Below are 19,242 nucleotides of genomic sequence, written 5' to 3'. Positions count from 1 at the left end.
TTACGATCCATGGAAATCCCTAGCTGTTTACCAAAGGTCGCAGTTCCTTCCTTCCGTGGTGTCACTCACCATGCATGCACCCTACGGCTACACGTTTTGTCAGCCATTGGCCCATGGCTGGGCAAGCATAAGTCCATCCAGCTGTTGGTTTGCCCAGCGTAATGATTAATGGCTAATAAAGGCCATGTCCAGGGCAGGGGTGTCCCATCAGCACTCCCCGGCTAGCTAACAGTTCTGTTGTGACGTCGACGCTAGAATCAGAAAACTCTCACCCTGAAGCTCGTGATAAAGGCTCCCGTACTGGAGCGAGATATCCCAGAAGAGCGGAATAGACTTGCACAACACTAGGTAAACAAGCTGTGGCAAGGTTCACTTCGTCCTTACTTCTCCACCACAGTGAGACACGAGAATGGTTTGCTGTCGAGCATCGCTTCCAACCGACGCTGTAGAAAATAGTCTGTGCAATCTTTTGTGCAAAGCCTGAGCGTGAGGTCGTTGTCATCCGATCCTCCAAGGCAATAGTTTGTCCGTTCCTCTCACTCTCAGTATCATCATTATTCTTGCGCCACTACACCAAGTGCTGGTCCGTGTTTCAAGCAGTAGGCCCGTACCGTTGGCGTTGACCACTGAGTTACCAGCTGACGCGACACAAGCAAGTAAAGCGGAGACGGGGCCGGCATGGCATTCTCGTCCGGCAGCGGCAGCAGCAGTAGCTGCGCGTGCGATACCGGCGTCTCATCCAGCGACTGCACGGACTGGGCTGTGTCGGACGTCGAACAGCCAACCGGCGGCGCTACCACGTCCATGATTGGGCGCGATGCGTCAGTTTCCAGGGCAGCGGCGACAACCAGTAATGGCGGACCTGTTGTAGCGGACCAGGACGACGAGGAGCAAGATGATGGGTACAAGGCCAGCGAATCCGACAACGAGTCAGACAGCGAAGGCCCGTACACGGACGAAGAAAGCGAAGAAGAGGGAGAGCCGCCCGACCTGAGGCCATTGAGGGCCGGCTCTCGTCACTTGGCGCACGCTTTTCTGCAGCAGCTGAAGGAAGACGCTCCTCACCTCAAAGAGGAGGCACAAGCCCAAGCGGAGGGTAAGAAGTCACACGGTCAACATTGTACATGTGTAGCTGGTCGTGTACGTAGGTTGATGTATTGCGTAAACTAGTATTTCCTCGCATAGTCCGAGCTAGAGGTAAAGGAGCTCGGAGAAACGGCTGAGGAACACGTAATCTGCGCCAGTAGTTGGCGCGTTTGACCTGGAGTGGACGTGAGGATTTGTGTCCACCGCGCAGCTGAATACCATCTGGGTCAAGTAATTAATTTCTTGGCCATGGCACAGGTGGGTTTGTCCGAATAGACGGCCCCGCAAGGAGAACCACCATTGCTGTGCCGGCTTAGCAGAGCAGAAAGTCGGCAAAGACGTAGAGAGTCTACATGTTTGTCGGATTCTTCACTGTTGTAACTGCTGCTACTGTTGTGGACATGGAAATCCGGTCGCACGTCTAGGGGCCCCAGGGCACTGGCCATGCAGCCGTGCATAAGCGGTACACACATGCATTGTGCGCTGCAGCGCCCTGGTCGCATCGGATCAACATGACTTGTGCACTGCACGCAGCGTTCTGTACGCGTTGAGGGCATACCAACAAGTTAGAAACAACCCATCGACTGGATTTCCATGTCCGCTACAGTACATGCTGCACAGGGGCATGTATACAGACAGTGCTACTCACTGAAATCCAGTCGCGTCACTCAAGTGCGCGCCGGGCATTGCGCACTTCTACTAGACCTGCGAACACTGACTGGGCTGCGAAATGGTGCAAGGGCGCAAACTAACTCGAGTGATGCGACTGGATTTCATTGAGCGGCACTGTAGTTCATGCCAGTTGCTGTTGCTATTGCTGCCTGTGATGGTAATCTGGTGATCTGGTGCGGATTGTGTGGATTGTGTGTATGCCAGTGATAGAGCAATGCCTCAAGGACATGTACGGCTTGGAAGACAGCCAGGATGAGGACGACAGCGCTGAGCAGGCGACAGCCGCGGAGAAAGATCACCATGAGTCCACCGCGGCCACCACCGCCGCCGGAGGTGACGGTGATGATGACGACGATGAAGCAGCTGCCGCTGCTGAAACACCGGATACGAGGCAGGACCTCTCCACGCCGTTCACCCTGCAGGTAAGAGATGCCTGGTTATAGATCTCACACGATAACATCTTTATCTGCCATAGACCGTGTGGGGTTCATCCACTGTCGGTAGAGGGCTAAATTTTGCCGATGGCAGAGAGCGGAAAAAGTTCCGTTTGTGTAGTCTGCCTTGTATGAACTAGGAAGTGAGGGGTGTAGATGTGTAGGCAGGGTTCTAGCCAAAGGTGGGTAAGAGAGCCGCCCTGTACACGGCTACTGTGCATTCCTGTGAGAGAGGGCCACTCTAGAAACTGGTGTGCAACAGCTAAAGTAAAGTTAGCTGAATTCTTGGCCGCACCACCCGGGATGTGTTGAGGAGCGCATCAAGCGAAGATGTTTGCATTGGTGGGCGGCCACTTCACCAATCTAACCTAGTCGACTGCAGACTGGTTTATGGTGCAGTGAAATTTCGGTACGACCTGCCAGTATCCATGCACCTCGACTGGCCGTGATTTTATCTAGCTTTCAAGCAAAGTACTGTACACGTATATATACATGTAAAATCTGAGCCCAAAGCCACATGGCCATAGTACGTGTACCATACGCACATGATGTAAAGTAAACCCTGTCACTAAAGACCACCGTGACTGGGTGTAGTCATCTTTATTGTTCAATCCACAAAATCTGATGCCGCAGAAAGTGAAGAACCATCCGATCCGAGGTAAATACTTCTGAAGTACTAAATATCCATTGTAAATATGAAAATGTTATTTTACCATGCCAGCCGGCTATTTTTAAGGCATGTATGAACCCACAAAGGTGCAGGCAAATATTGTATTACATACCCACAGTTTAACTACAGCAGGAAGACCACCGTGACTAGCGACCAGCCTGGTACTACAGGCCACTTCGCCAGGCACGGACGGACGGTCTCACATTCATTATAATGGTTGTGCGGTGCAAACCTCTAACTACAGACCACCTGCCACTAAAGACCGCTTTCTCTGGCCCCAAGGGGTGGTCGTTAGTCACGGTAATTACATGTTTTACTGTATTCTGTACACGGTGCTTTAACAGTCAAAACTGGGGGTCAGCCGAGGTACCGTAAAAGCCCGTGTATAGGCCCCCAGGCGTATAGAATAGCAGCCTCGATTTCCTGGGCGTTTGCAAGGGCACGGGCGTTATTTTGGAACCGGGCGTATACTTGGAATAGAGATAGCAGTAAGTATTGCGTATCAGACCTGTACATGTACTGGTGTTGCCAGCATACCTGGGCGTATACATGTGCATGGGCGCTATTTTGAAACAAAAGTGTTGACTTCCCCTGACTGGGCGTGTACACAGAGGATGGGCGTATGCAGGGGCTTTTACGGTAGCTTGAAAGTGCATGCAGAACATCTCTTATGGGTGTATGCAAAGAAACCCCAACGATACAATTAGACGTACATCACACAATTCAAGTAAGATGCTCCATACCACACACGGTCTACACTTAACGCACTCGGACGGTACACATGTGGAGTATGTACGGTGATGGCCTGTGAAATCCAGCCCTGTGAATGAAAGTTTCCACCGGAGCCACATTCATGTCGACATGCGGCTTTCTGGATAGTTACATGCAGCGCGTGCACACTCTAGATTGCATTTGTAATCACTGCTGTCACTGCGGTTGGCCCGTGCAATATCGCTCTGTGGACCTCGTACTCGGCAGGAAGGAAATCAATTCAAATCATGTGATGTGACACAAATAGACGAGCATGGCGCGGTACTGGAGAGGAAGTTCATGTTGCATCCGCTCCACATCTTCAAGCTTTGAACCTACTAAAATCAAAAACAAATAGTCCTGTGGAGAGTTTACTTGTGAAAACCATGTAGCTTTTTGCCTCCAAGGAAACTCCTTTGGAGAAGTTCACAAATCACTTCACCTTAGGGTTCCCTGTAAGAAGGCGATGACGCCTGTTGGGAATTCCCTAGTAAAATAAGAATAAAAAATAAATAAAAAAACTTCAAAGAAAGGCCCGGTTGGGATACCATTCCCCACCACTGTAGTCTGTAGGTGCCCATTCGAACACCGTTGTACCATAGCTTGAGTGCAGATAATAAGAGCACCAATGAGACACAATGCTAGTTAACGATGGCCAGGATCATTTTTCTGGGACCATGCCACATCCGATAATGTACACTGCATACTGGATAATACTACGCACACTGTAAAACATGTAATTTTAGGTGCATCAAAATTTCGGTGCCACGGACCTGCCAGGTTTCAGGTGTAATGTAGAATTAGGTCACCGGCTTTCTCTTCACGTACAGTGCATACTGGATTGCTGCAAATAAGCAGAGGGCAAACGGACAGCTTGTATGGACAAGTCAACTGTCCGTAGGTCGGATATATCCATTGGTTCATGATGGTTCATTGATGTTGATGTCGTCCTTTGTAACTCCGTGGGCCACTTCCTACTACGTTACGACTGAGTACCGTTGTGATAGTTACAACATTGTTTTGTGTTGTCGATGCAGGAAGTATGGATGGAAAAGCTCCGACAAGCCAAGGTGACTACTTTCCTGTACTTTGACACATAGGCACCAGACTAGCTTTTGGAGTACATTCAACGTTATTCACAAACCCAGTGCACACCTGCAAGGAGTTTTGTTTGCACTGCATGTAACTAAGAATAGCTTTTACTTCTGGCTTGTGTTCCGCGCAGCGTAAATATGCGCATTGTATATGTAATTCCGCCTGGCCACAACCTAATCGGAACATTACTGTGTGCCGGTGCCGTCGCTGATTCCATAATTGTGTTTGATCCAAAATTGTAACCTGAGTACCCAGTCACACTGTGTGTGTATGTGTGTGTGTGTGTGTGTGTGTGTGTGTGTGTGTGTGTGTGTGTGTGTGTGTGTGTGTGTGCGCGCGACTGTGCGTGTGCATGTGTTTGTGGGCATGCGCAGATTACTTCAAATTCAAGTTCCAGGAATGATGCACTGAGGCTGAAAGAGAAAGGTAAGCCGCCGGTGCAGTACCAGAGTCGTATTACCCCCAAGCAATGACCTGATGTATGTTGTACATGTGCTGGGTTGTACCTGGTCTGCACTGTCACGCAAGGGCGGATCCAGGAGGGGTTCCAGGCAGGGGTTCCGCCGCGGGGAACCCCCTAAATTACTGCTGCCACCATATGCGTGTCCATGTACATCGGCTCTTAATTTTTTACTGGAACCCCTGTAGAGATCGCTGGATCCGCCGCTGACTGTGACATATGGCAGTGAAATCACAGTGTTTGGCATTGATGGCAATCATGATGATTGTGGTGTGCTGTCCGTGCTGCAGGAAACAGCATGCTGCTGAATGGACTATTTGAGGATGCAGTGGCAACCTACTCAAAGGCTGAAGCCCTGGATCCTGCCAACCCAGCCATATACTGTAACAGGTGAGACTAGTTGGGGAGGGGGGGGGGGGGGGAGGGTGCGAGCCGAAATTGCAAGTCGACCGACACTATACATATGCATAGACATGTACGTACATGCGGTTTTTCGTCATCCAGCACAGCAAGCTACGTTCATTGCTGGTTTCGGAGGGCGGGAAGGGTCCAAGTACGAAGAGAATAATGTTTGTTTGAGAGACGACAAAAATGTTTGCGACGACCCCTAAGGCATACTCGATATGAAACTCCACGCCAACAGCCCATGGAAAGAGCAGAAGTGAAGCATGGAATTTTGCACTTTATAGCCAGGTGAAGCTGAAAAAAGACCAACAGTTCTCATTATAACTGATATATGCCATGGCTAGAATATCTTCTGATGTAGTTGCCAGCACTTAGACTTAGACAGGAGCATGTGCGGCCATTTCGAGGGAGTTTTTTTCTTAACTTTGATTTGGAGATCTTCCACCTGTGACGAACTCTGAATAGTCCTGGGCCGTTACCTTCCTAGCTAGCTTGATGATTTTTGCCGGCTAACATTACAATTGCTTTTGATGGTGTCAATAAATTTATTTTGAGAACAACCATTTCACAGGCTGGGAAATTTTTCCCATGTCAATTTCAGCATTGTTTACACCAGTTGCTGCAGTTGCGGGACATTTAGATGCACATATCCCTGCAGGCACTGTCGAATCAGAGTGTCGATCAAGGGAAGTCGGTTGGAAACCGCCTGCTCAATGTTGTCTGTTGTGTATTGTTGCAGAGCGGCAGCCTACACAAAGCTTGGGCATCCCTGGCAAGCAGTGTCCGATTGCGCCATGGCGCTAACCCTGGATCCCCGGTACACAACTGCAATTGCTCGTCTTGGGTGAGTGCGCTCAGGCACATAGTTGGTGTTGTGTATGTATGTGTGTGTGTATGTGTGTACGCGCATGTGTACGTGCACATGTTTGCATTTGTCCAGATACGTGTGCGCATATGTACAGTCCATTCATGAAAAGATGGACTTCTAGCTTTTGGCAATAAATGGGTCAAACTTTGAGCTTTCTTAGAAGTTTTTTCTGCAATCCCCTTATGGAATCCTCTTCCAATGGACCACTTGCCATTTGTACAGATCCACGAAATCCCGTAGAATCCCGTAGACCCGGAAGGGTGTTGAATGTGTGCTATGCATGCGCATTTGACCAATTTTCGCATCATAATTCAATGACCAGCAATCGCTTTTCCAGCTTCTTCACTTTGGTTAGAACTAATGACTAGCTAGATCTTTGTCAGAAAAAGGTTTTCGTATGAAATGTCTTCAGACCCCATTTCTTAGTGGAAATAGCAGAAAACACAATAGGGTCCTGCACATTCAACACCTTCCGGGTCTACGGGATTTCGTGGATCTGTACAAATCGCAAGTGGTCCATTCTGTTTCTGAAGTCAATTTCTCCAAAAAACAAGCCCTAGCAAGAATAGCATTTCGGCCAGGTTTTACCCCAAAAGCACTGAATTGGGAAAAAGTCAATCAAAATAATGGATTTTTTAATATTATTAAAAAATCCAGGCCATTTGACCCCACCCGCAACAGTGCACTGTGCGGTTCAAACCCCAATTCAGGTACCCCTTTTTGGACCCTTTTTCAAATTTCAAATTTTGCAGCATTGCAATGTGTACGATAAAATCACGAAAAATCGCCAAATACGGGAGCTCGACAGAGCCAGGGCCCATCTTTTTTATGAATTGACTGTAGTGGGGTGGTTTGTGTGGGTTCGTAGTAGTAGTATTCTTTTATTTATAGTGGAGAAACCAAAACAGGCAGATGCCTAATAACAATGGACCCACTGTGTTGGGTGGTGGAGTAGGGGGGGGGGGGGGGGGGGAGATGGCTAATGGTAAATAGTGGCGGCGAAATAGAGCAGTTCCAGCACAGCTACAGAAACATGGGCGTAAAGCTAAAAGCAAGCAAGAATGTGTTGCAAAGTGCTTGACTTGAAGGCGAAATAGAGCAGTTCCAGCACAGCTACAGAAACATGGGCGTAAAGCTAAAAGCAGGCAAGAATGTGTTGCAAAGCGCTTGACCAGAAGGGGAGTTTGGTCGAGAGAGCACTGATAGTGGAGTTCTACACTCTTGGGGTTTATGTACTCCTGGTGTTATGCATGCGCTTGTGGATCAATCCATCTTGTCATGTGAACTAGGAGTAACCCTCTAGGCAAAGCGCAATGTTCCAGCCAGTGCCCTGTTACAGTGTCAGTGACCTGTTACCGTGTCAATGACCTGTTACTGTGTCAGTGACCTGTTACTGTGTCAGTGACCTGTTACAGTGTCAGTGACCTGTTACAGTGTCAGTGACCTGTTACAGTGCCAGTGACCTGTTACAGTGCCAGTGACCTGTTGCAGTGTCAGTGACCTGTTACAGTGCCAGTGACCTGTTACAGTGTCAGTACCCTGTTACAGTGTCAGTGACCTGTTACAGTGTCAGTGACCTGTTGCAGTGTCAGTGACCTGTTACAGTGCAAGTGACCTGTTACAGTGTCAGTGACCCGTTACAGTGTCAGTGACCTGTTGCAGTGTCAGTGATCTGTTACAGTGCCAGTGATCTGTTACAGTGCCAGTGACCTGTTACGGTGCCAGTGACCTGTTACGGTGTAAGTGATCTGTTACAGTGTCAGTGTCAGTGACCTGTTACAGTGCCAGTGACCTGTTACAGTGTCAGCAAGGATGTCGGAAAGTACTTTGGGGTGGTGAGGTCAGCTAACAGAATTAACTTGTGGGGTTGGGGTGGCTCCACTGAAAATTTTCGAAATTTAGAGCCCAAGTCATTTTGTTGATTCATGGGGTGCCTGTGGCAAAGAGCGGTATGGTTAATACCGCGGTGACTGTAACGTGTCTGACACCCCTGGTCAGTGACCTGTTACAATGCTAGTGACCTGCTACAGTGTTTTAATGATCTGTTGAATACGAAAAGGGACGACTGACGACACATTATCCAGACATTACAACGGGAACAGGTAGGTTGGTGGAACGACATTTATTAGAGACGGGACAAGAGGCCAAGACGAACGAAACGACTACATGGTGATTATTGACGAGTGAGAAAGAGAGCAAGTCTGAACGGCAAGATAAAGGGCCTCGGTAGCTATGGCAAATATGGGCGCGCAAGTAGCTACCCAGGCCAACGGAACAAAAGGAGCCAAAAGGTGAGTACGCAAGTGCATGCAGGCCAGCTAGAAAAGGTACGGGAGGAGGTACCTAACATATCTGTTAAAGTGTTAGTGACCTGTTACAGTGCCAGTGACCTGCTACAGTGTCAGTAACCTGTTACAGTGCCAGTGACCTGTTACAGTGTCAGTGACCTGTTACAGTACCAGTGACCTGTTACAGTGTCAGTGATCTGTTGCAGTGTCAGTGACCTGTTACAGTGCCAGTGACCTGTTACAGTGTCAGTGATCTGTTACAGTGTCAGTGACCTGTTACAGTGCCAGTGACCTGTTGCAGTGTCAGAGATCTGTTGCAGTGCCAGTGACCTGCTACAGTGTCAGTGACCTGCTACAGTGTCAGTAACCTGTTACAGTGCCAGCGACCTGTTACAGTGCCAGTGACCTGTTACAGTGTCAGTGACCTGTTACAGTGCCAGTGACCTGTTACGGTGTCAGTGACCTGTTACAGTGCCAGTGACCTGTTGCAGTGTCAGCAGGGATGTCGGAAGGTACTTTAGGGTGGTGAGGTCAGCTAACTGAAGTACAATTATTTACTTGTGGGGTTAGGGTGGCTCCACTGACGATGTTTCGAAATGTAGAGCCCAAATCAATGCATTTTATTGATTCACGGGGTGCCTGGGGCAAAGAGTGGTACGGTCAATACCGCAGTGACCGTAACGTGTCCGACGCCCCTGGTCAGTAACCTGTTACAATGCTAGTGGCCTGCTTCAGGGTCAGTGATCTGCCGTGATGGCTGTCACTCACCAGGTACAAGTACACTGACCAAATACAATAGATTTGCAGAATGTAATAAAATACTACAGTATTGGGCGCCAAAGAATGTAGTCCAAGAACAAAACAGGCTAGAATTCTACCAAACACAGCATACCGACTTACGTATTGACTCCACTGCGCATGGGCTGCTGTACATGAACGGCCTAAGCTGCAAGGTTGCCACCCCCCACCCCAACCACCCCCCCCCCCCCCCCCCCGGTTCATCGGCACCCGCCAGTACTGTACCTTAAAAAATAATAAAAGTAAATTATCGTGTCCGTTCCCGAAGGGAACTCACAACGGCCGCTAACACCCGGTGAACCCTAGCGGCAGATGCAGCGCCTAACGGTGGGGGTGAGTGGATAAGTCTCACAACCACTCGCACAAGTGCCGAGAACGACCCCATTAGCTGCATCCATGTACCCCTTGTGCCTGGCCACAAGTTCCCAGTTGACTGTGGGTAGCAGCACGGCTGGAAAAACCGCTCCCAGGCAGGACTTGAACCAGGTACCTCTCGTATCTCAATCATGGTCTTTGACCAACCCACTGTGCCTGCCTGGTACTGTACCTTAGAAAAGAGTTCATCACCCTGACCAAAGTCAAGTTCTGTATAATTTCCCCCAATACTAGTTGGATTTGTGCTCCGAGTTGGCTTAGCACGCCGAGGTTGAATGCCAAAAGATGTACGTCTGGCACCATGTACAGTTGTCGCACAACTGTTTCATAGAGTTTAGAATTTCTCCCTGCGATGACGGTGGTGGTGGTGGTGACGCTACATTATGATTCATCGATGGTCGGCTTCAGGAGCATTGTTCGACTTCTTGAAAGATAGGCGAACATCAGCTATTACAGGATGATGGTCAGATCGAGTGATGAAGCCTCCATACGACCGCGCATTCGTGACGATGGACACATCCGATTTCCGCACCATGAAAATTCCTACTCCAGCTGCTGAGGACGAAGTGCCTCCAGAACGACACAATGTGTGGACATTGTCCAACACAACAATGCCGTTGCCTTCAATCCATGTTTCAGTCAGGCCGAGGACATCCAGGTGGTAGGCATCGAAGTCTTGAATTATTTGTTGCTTTTTGATTTTACTCCGCAAGCGAACGAATATTGAATGTGCCCACACGGCACTACAGCGCTCCAGCTCTTTCATCTCTCCAGTGAAAATAAGCCCAGATCTCAGGCTATCACTAGTCATGTGTCAAAAACCCGGCTTAGACATTGTCTGAGGAACGAATACCCTCCAGAAGGAGAGCCGTAGTGACGGAAGTTCAACCCGCCATCCCGACAAAGATGGTGGCCGTATGGGATACAAAAGTGGATCGCAAACCAGACATCCTCTAAGAGACGTTCACATTTGCTAATACAAATGTTTCTTTTCCTCCACAGGTGTGCCTATGGTCGACTGTGCCATATTGAGCTTGCGCAGCGTTGCTTTGAACTGGTAAGCCAGCATGACGATCACATACTTATTACAAGACCTTGAATCTGAAGCTCAGTGTACAAGGGGAAATCCCTTCATTGCACCTACAGGCATTTTTAGAAAACATACGCATCTTCCTTGTCATTTCGCAACTTGTTTGATTCCAAACAAATGCCCAGGACAACATCACTGAGAAGTGAATCTGTATCACTTTACATAGGATTAAGGGTACATTTGTTTCTTTCCAAAAATGAAATGATGTAGGAACCTGTCATTTCAGAAAGGAGCATTTTGCTGGAGGGCCAATTCGATGAACAACTGCTAATCTCCATAACGGCATAAGCCAGTGATGCACTTCGAGTGGTCAATGTGCGCCTTGCAAAGCCATCCTTATTCTGCAAGATGTAATGATTATCTCCTCCCCCCCCCCCCCCCCCCGACCATTGCCCGGATACTGCCGCCACTTCTGATCATTCTAACTTCAGCACTACAAATGTAATTTTGCCATGTGGGAAGGTTTGAACTATTGGTTTAGAGGAACATGTTAAAACACGTTCATAAACCAATAGTTCGAACCCTTCAAATTTGAAATTATCCCAACATTCGAATCTTATGTAAATAGAAAAGGACCTATAAGTTACTAGTTATGACTGTATATAAAGAAGCCTTGCTTGGTAGTTAACATGTTTTTTCGATTGTGACAGCATGTTACAAAGCGAGGACGCATAAGACCGGGACTCTGCCAACCGGGTTATGGTTGTAATCAGGAGCACTATGCCTCCTCGCCTTGTAACATGCTGTAGTTATGACTAGCAGTCCACCAAGGTAACCAAGGTAACGACTGTTAGTCATACCTAGTAACTGATAGGTCCCTTTCTCTTTACATAACTATTACTATTGGCTCGACATCCAAGTTTTATTCCAATCTTAGAGTACCGTTAAATGGATCACATCCGAAAAGCCGAACATTCGTTACGCCCCCTTCTATAGCATAAGAGATGCAATTGAGTGCTTTCTACTCCTCCCTGTGACCGTCACAGGCAGCTGAGCTCGATCCAGAGGAGGCGTCCCACAAGGAGAACTTGGAGAGTATCCGCAAGGACCAGGAGGATGCTGAAAACAATGAGAAGGTAGCGGTGATATGTTGTGCATGTTGTGCATGAAGCATTGCAGTAATTGCAAATTTACATTCACGTGTGCCGGAGAGTTGCACAACACATTGTGAAGTATCGGCGGAGCCAGAAAGCAAGCAATAGTTTGCCGGATGCACTGCACTGAACCTGACCCGGGTACACCGAGGGGAGAGCAACAAAGCCACGGCCACAGAAGTTCGAAAACCGCACTTGCGCAGAACAGATCCCTGAATAGAGATGGTTGGTACCATATTATCGTAGAGCCGTAACCTACGTGGACCGTTATATCATTGGACCCTGGAAGAGATTCCTTGCACCGGTTTTGGCTGTGAATGCAATCAGGAATTCTGAATCATGTGACAGGCCTGTTCCTCTGCTGACTCCACGTCTTAGTGCACGCTGCAAACTGAAGTCGTCCACCAAATCTCATTGATGTGCCTCTGTTTGGTATATGTATTCCCTGCCGCTAGGATCCGTCACTACTGGCGAAAGCATTCGGTGAGTTTCAGGTTAGTGGAGAATAGTATCAAGTGTTATGGCATCTGCCAGGGTGATGGGTTGAGGGTTCTGAAATGTGGCTCACCTGCAGATGAACACAACCATCTTTTTTTGGCTTTTTTCATGTCTATCACATGATTGAAGTTGATTGTTCCAACTAGGAACACACGCTTCTTGCCGAACTTGACACTTGACTGACCCACGACTGCCATCCGGAGCACACGAGGAGCACGTTGCACCTTCCACTCGGCTAACCTGCAAGTCGCAACTTCTAAGTTCGTATCACATGATTATCCCTAGAAATGGATTAGGTTGCAGGGCAGCTGAAAAAGAAAGGTGGAGGGAGAGTGGGGGGGGGGGGGGGGGTGGAGGACTAGAGAGTCAAAAGCCTTTGGTCGGAGAAGACTGAGAGTTAGAGAGGCAAGAGGAAAGTAAGAGTTAAGAGGAGAGCTAGGGTCCCAATAGGAGAATTAGATCAGGCCCGTCGCACTGACTTTGGAGGTGGGGCGGCCATGGAAGGTGCGAAGGGGGTCGGGGATGGGGGTCCTCCCCGGGGAAAACTTTCAAAAACTGAAGCCAACTGCAAGCATTTCAGGGCATTTGGTGCCATTTCAGTGTATGTACCTAACAATACTTGAAAGACTTTTTAATTCTGCAACAAACCAAGAAGACGTTACGATCGGGGACAAGCATTCTTCACTATTTGCCATGTTTGCGTATGCGATCATCGCGCTTTGTTGCAGTATGCACAACGAAACAAAATGTCGCAAAAGTGGGGCGGCCTCAGCCACCCCGGCCGTCCCGGCTGTGACGACCTTGTGGATGATAGCTGAGAGGAGAGTCATGGCGCTAAGAGAATAGAATGGAAGTGCTGAAGTAATGTCAAAGCCTGAACCACCACCGCCGCTTTAGAAACTGTCACGCCGGTGCTTATATGATGCCCGCGAACCACGTACACAAGTGATACACCAATGGAGCAAACACAGCAACAGAATACTGCAAACCCGAATTCAGTTCAGTAATGAGCGGATATCGAATTCTTCAAAAACGAGATTACTCTGCTACACACATGCCTGCTGTAAAATAACTAATGGCGTGAATGATCCTCTCTCCACTGTGTTAACACGACCACAATAGTCCCTCTTCTTACCTGTTCATGGGTCTTCAGTTGACGCAGGACATCTGTACACAACAGCAGGCTTGTCTTCGGGTGTGCTACCCGGACGTCAAAAAAGGCATCTTGCTCCCGGATCCAGAAGCCCCGCGCCCTGATATCCAGACACGCTTCCAAAGACTTTGTCGAGACCGTGTATTCCACAGTGCTATGGTCAAGAGAATCGGCGCTGCAAGGCCACCACATCTCGTGGGTTATGAAAACTGCAGATCAGTACGATTTTAGGGCAACACGCGAAGCAAATACAATACAGTGAGAAGTGGAATGAAGTGGGAAGGAAAAAGTGCGAGAAAAAAGGAACACAACCCGCGAGGGAAGAACATGGAATCAATGGTCGAAGAAAAGTCGGATCGTCAAGAGGTTTGGTGTGGGCTTTTGTTAGCAAACGCGTGACGAAGAGCTGGCAAAGCTCCAGATCAAGGATCTGGGGCCAGGGGTCCATCGACTACCATCGACTACCATCACGTCACCATGAGTATCATAAATCTCTTGTGAGAGGCATTGATGCATAAACCTGCAAATAAAGAAGTTCTCTCAACCGAATATCAGGAGGAAGGACGCAAAGTTCAGGTAAAGCATGCAAAGTTCAACTGCCGTTGTCCGAGTATGTGTACGGTAAGTACAGTATTTCGCGAACACACTCCAAGGCAACAAACCTGCTTGCAGACCCGTTCAGCATCTGTGAAGCAAGGCATATCCAGCAGGGATGTTCGTAATGTGCTGGATACTTTCTGCGGTAAGGATGCAATGCGTGACTGGCTGCATGCTGCATCCCAGCGACTGTAGGGCATCATTCGCTGTGCACATTCCTCATGACCGTCTTGCTGTACCCGGCATATCTCAATGATCGGTGGAGGATACTTGGGGTTCAGGCACAGGGCTTCACCCGTTGCGGCATCACCTCTACAAGCACTGTAAGAGGAGCGGCATGTCGACTTTAAATCCTCTCCATGCAGAATGGAACTCTGGTACGGTGAGACACCGTGTGTTAGAAGACACTGTACTATGTCAGCGTGCTTCAGGATCACTGCAAACTGACACTCGATCTTTTCGGGGACCCAATCATCTGGGCAGTAGAATAATAAATACTGTGGCTGACTGACATATTCAATAGTTTTTTTAATATCTTTATAGTTGGAGACAAAATAGCAATTATTGATAGAAACACAACCAATCGACAGCCAACGGACACTGATTCGTTTTGACAGAAACATTTTTCTCCAGAATTCATCAGTGACTACTTCTGGTAGATGATAGAGAATGAACGAAGCAGCTGGTGGTAGCAGAAAGTGTGGTAAGGTCAGCCATCTGAAGTACAGTTTACTCGTGGGGTTGCGGTGTCTCCTCTGAACATTTCCCGAAATTTGGGCTGCGTTCGTTTTTAGCTACCTGGTAGAGTAGAGTAGAGTCACTCTACCGATAGAGGTATATTATATTTATATTTATTACAACATCTCAAGACTCGAAACACCAGCCAATGTTAAGATAATTATATGATGGTAGGGGTAAGTGCACGAACGCTGTTCTACCGGATTTAGTAGTTTACACGATGTGTACGTGAAATCATCGGCTTCTTTTTTGTATGGAGTTGTGTACAAATCCTTTATCTTCCTGGAAATCCGGATTCTACTGACTTTTTCCTGGTAGAGCCGGTAGAGCCGGTAGAGGAAAGTAGAATCTACCCTTTTGAGTAGTTTTTTTTTCTTCAAAAAACGAACACCTCTACCAAAAGAAGTAGTTTCTACCCAAACCTGTACGTCAAAAACGAACGCCCCTTAGAGCCCAGATCAGTGTATTTTATTTAATTGCGGGGTACCTGGGACAAGGTGTGGTACGGTCAATACTACCAAGAGTACATACCCCCCCCCCCCCAGAGTGTGCAACGCCGATCCAGCTCTGCATAGGGTCTTGGTCGAGCGGAATCGGATCTTCTGATGTCATGCCGCGTACACTCCACACCAGCGCAAGGCCGGTCTCGAGGCAGGGCACCATTGTTTTTCATCCGAGAGTACCCGCGGATCCTCAGATGTGGGGGTATAATGGCGCAAAGATCCAATTACGCTCGACCAAGACCCAATGCAGAGCTGGATCAGGCGTTGCACACTCTGGGGGGTTATGTACTCTTGATACTACTGGCCATAGTGACCGTAGCGTGTCCGACGTCCCTGGTCATGAGACACTGTACTGTAGCCGCCCTCTTTTCTCACCTGTTCCAATACTAGCCGGGCTGGCAGTGAGGAAGTCCATCGTTCAGCAGCTGAGCGTTGGCTACCTCGGTCCTCTGAAATGCTTGCATTGTTATACTTCCAAGTACAGTAGCTGAAACATTACTGAATCCAGTCTAGCTGTCAAGTCAATGTTTTTTCGTACTTGCCGGGTGTAGTTGGTTGGGGGAGGCCCGTCATACGTAAACCTTTTTCTTTCGGTGAAAATTATTGATACTGCCGGATGGCCCCGAACTTTGCTATTTTGGACCAGTCTTGGTCGAAAAAAAATTTTATTCAGTGACACAAGGAAAGTGGTCAATCAACGACTTGTTCAGTTGTCCTTCAATATTTTGACTCATGATCATCACTGTTTGTTTTGCGTTCGCAGTCACCTTGTCTGGAATAATGTCCATTGCAAAGTCTGAATTAAGTGAGGTGAGTCCTTCATGCATGATGGCTGGTCTTTGACGTATGGCCACCGGCCCAGTGCTATCATTTTGCAGAGTTTTTTTTTAGGATTTGCGTACTCCATTTAGTGGTCTAAAAACTCCCCAGGCATGTAGCTGCAGCTGACATTGTATTTCCAACACAACTCACATTACATTTTTCCTGGAACGCCAAAGGGGGCAACCTGCATGAGTGCTATGCATCTCTGTGGAGTTGACAAACATTGACATAGGCTTGGTTGCACTCAACTTTGCTGGCAGAGTATTTGGACACGACTCGCGACCACTGATTTCTCGAGTTCCGTGCAACAGAATAAGTTTCCATTTTTGCGGGATAGCTCAGGTCAATCCGTACTGCGGAACGACAATTTAAAGGCTTCAATTTTAAGTAAAACAAACAGAAAATGATGGGCAGTTGGCAACACTGTAACGTCATGTTGAAGACAAGAGGCATTCTAAGCCGTATTTGTTCCATTCTTTTCATTACAAAAGTTCTTGACCCGCCCTGGACGCGAACTTGTGCAATTCTTTTTCATAACACCATACAGGAGCACACGCCGTCTGAAGGAGCAAAGTTGGCCATGGAGCTTTTAGCGTCCGTTTCATCCGGTGTCCAGACGAGCGGGGGTGATAAGCCCTGACTGTACATGTACCGAACGTAGCACACTGAGCTACGCTGCATGGTTCATGCGCATGATGATGTCGAACTCGACATCACAGATGCATCCCGCACACATGACATCACAGATGCATCCCACACACATTTCCCTTATATCGATGCCATAAAATATGCAAACTGCTGATATCATGGACGCCAAGCAAACCTGTTTATACCATGAGCGCCCGTAATTCCATGATGATGTTGGACTGGACATCACAGATGCATCATCCCGCACACATTTCCCTTTCATCGATGCCATAAAATATGCAACCTGCAGATATCATGGACGCCAAACAAGCCTGTTAATACCATGGACGCCTGTAATTGTGCATCACCATGCATTGTCTGCTATCAGAGATATTGCTTTTTTGAAGCTTTTTTCATACTAGTACACTGGCACTGAAGCCTGGTACAGATCCAGCAGAGCCACCGACATACGGTATTGCCAATATGCAGTCTGCGCTGTTCGCATTTCTAGCAACGCTGCTGCTGCATGGCAGGTTGTATGATAAAGCATGCTACTGGTGGGCATGCCATACTAACTTCTGCCAGGCCGCAATCATGATAGTTGTAGTTCCGCAGTGCTGTACTTCAAAGCAGCACAGTAATTAGCATGCATAGATCTAATGTGTAGAGGTTATGCCGTCAGTTGAGATGCTTTGGTGACGTCGCAGCGCAGTGATGCACCAGCCGACTCGCACTGGATACAAAGCCCCCATAAGCGGTTCCGCCGACTCGCAAAAAAATCAATCCCCCTTATCCACGTATGCTACACTCTTTCTCATCACTATCCTCGTTTGATCAAAAGCACAAAGTCATTAATTAATTGTGGAGTTTATCCAGGTATATGGCACATTATGAAGGAGATTATAATAATGCAGCAGATGAATGGCATTGTTATACCCTCATGTCATCCGATACTGGCAATGTGTGACTTTCTGACTCTGTTCTCTGTCGCCTTTTTCAATTCCCTACTGGGGATAAAAAATCATAAAACCTAATAGCAAGCGTCCATAAACAAGAGTATGCAACTGTGATCTCTCTTCTATGGGCCAGATGCGCGGCGCGCTGCCGTCATCATTCAGCTGCAGTCCGCGCACTGTGGAAAATCAAACATCGCACTTTTCCTCTGGTTTGAAATGAAATTTCGTACAGAACTGGAGTTCACGCGCCAGAATTTAGAGATCGTGTAGGTACTTGAACGAATCGAGCAAAAACAGATGGGCTCGTACGAGAAATTGTGAGTTTGAATGCATGCTTTCCGAGCGTGATGAAGGCAAGTTACGTAATGAAGGCAGCGCGCCGCGCACTGACCCATAACCACAGTTGCATACTCTTGTTTATGCACTCTTGCTAATAGCTGTGCACCTATTACTTAGTGGACCTGCTGTACAAGAAAGAGTACATGTGTTCATAATGTACCCCTAGGCCATAGATTAGGGGGGCGTAGTCGGGTACCCGTGAGGACCCCGGGTACCCGACGGGTACAGAATAGTACCCGAAAACCCGAAGTCGCAGATGACATCATGTACAGTGCACGTGTACAAATTCAAGTAATACTCCGCATGTCTACCCGAGGCCTCGACCAAATATGCTTGCGCATATCTCCGCATATTTTGTGAGACAGTTCATATAATGGCATATTGAGCGGCAAAGGAAATATTGGAATGAAGCCAGCTTATAATTCAAATATTTTGAAGAAAATGAGGACAAAACATTCATATTATGGACAAAATGCGTTCAGAAATGCCTTTTATGGATGAATTTGGAATGGTTGAGGCGTTTGCTACATTTCCACATGGATGAACACTATCGCTATGGTTGCTGGGGGCCATACTATTCCGCATGTGTTTTGATTTGCACCATAAGCATGATAGCCGTGAAGCCAATGAATATTCCAAGGTTGTAATTTTACTGAAATGATGTACACTTTCTGCTTATGTCGAGCATATTTTGGCATATCTTTTTGCATATCTTGCTAAGCCTTTGGCATTATTATGGACGTTTTCCCTGATATGCGACGAGCATAATAATTATGCTCTTTTTTTAGCATATTTGGTTGAGGCCTAGTCTACCCAGTGTGTAAGGGAAGGGGTGCATTGTGGTGTTACCATGGAAACATTACCCGACCGGGTACCCGTGCTACCCGTGGAAAACTACCCAAACCAGATACCCAAAAAATGCTA

General features: G+C 47.8%; 1 protein-coding gene across 2 annotated transcripts; it reads left to right on the top strand.

Moving 5' to 3' along the window:
- The first annotated feature begins 218 nt into the window (after positions 1 to 218).
- Positions 219 to 17,998, top strand: LOC135812582 (small glutamine-rich tetratricopeptide repeat-containing protein alpha-like). 2 transcript variants are annotated; one of them, XM_065325906.1, is made up of 11 exons: positions 219 to 1,096; positions 1,963 to 2,180; positions 4,650 to 4,682; positions 5,082 to 5,133; positions 5,458 to 5,557; positions 6,312 to 6,416; positions 10,904 to 10,958; positions 11,978 to 12,067; positions 12,541 to 12,568; positions 16,338 to 16,384; positions 16,944 to 17,998. In XM_065325906.1, exons 1-11 carry the CDS (start codon positions 679 to 681, stop codon positions 17,034 to 17,036), a joined length of 1,239 nt encoding a protein of 412 aa, XP_065181978.1. In that variant the 5' UTR covers positions 219 to 678; the 3' UTR covers positions 17,037 to 17,998. The 2 variants fall into 2 exon arrangements, with proteins under 2 accessions (XP_065181978.1, XP_065181982.1); XM_065325910.1 differs by having other exon boundaries at positions 12,541 to 12,579.
- Positions 17,999 to 19,242: the final 1,244 nt, after the last annotated feature.

The sequence above is a fragment of the Sycon ciliatum genome, chromosome 1, assembly GCF_964019385.1.
Source record: "Sycon ciliatum chromosome 1, ocSycCili1.1, whole genome shotgun sequence".
NCBI classification, from domain to species: Eukaryota; Metazoa; Porifera; class Calcarea; order Leucosolenida; family Sycettidae; genus Sycon; species Sycon ciliatum.
This window is presented reverse-complemented; position numbering and strand designations above follow the sequence as displayed.

Excerpts from the sequence above, each read along its gene's own strand:
- LOC135812582 (XM_065325906.1), top strand. The coding sequence starts at position 679 with ATGGCATTCTCGTCCGGCAGCGGCAGCAGCAGTAGCTGCGCGTGCGAT. Across the intron at positions 2,181-4,649 it reads CCACGCCGTTCACCCTGCAG|GAAGTATGGATGGAAAAGCT; the intron begins GTAAGAGATGCC and ends TTGTCGATGCAG. Across the intron at positions 5,558-6,311 it reads CCAGCCATATACTGTAACAG|AGCGGCAGCCTACACAAAGC; the intron begins GTGAGACTAGTT and ends GTATTGTTGCAG.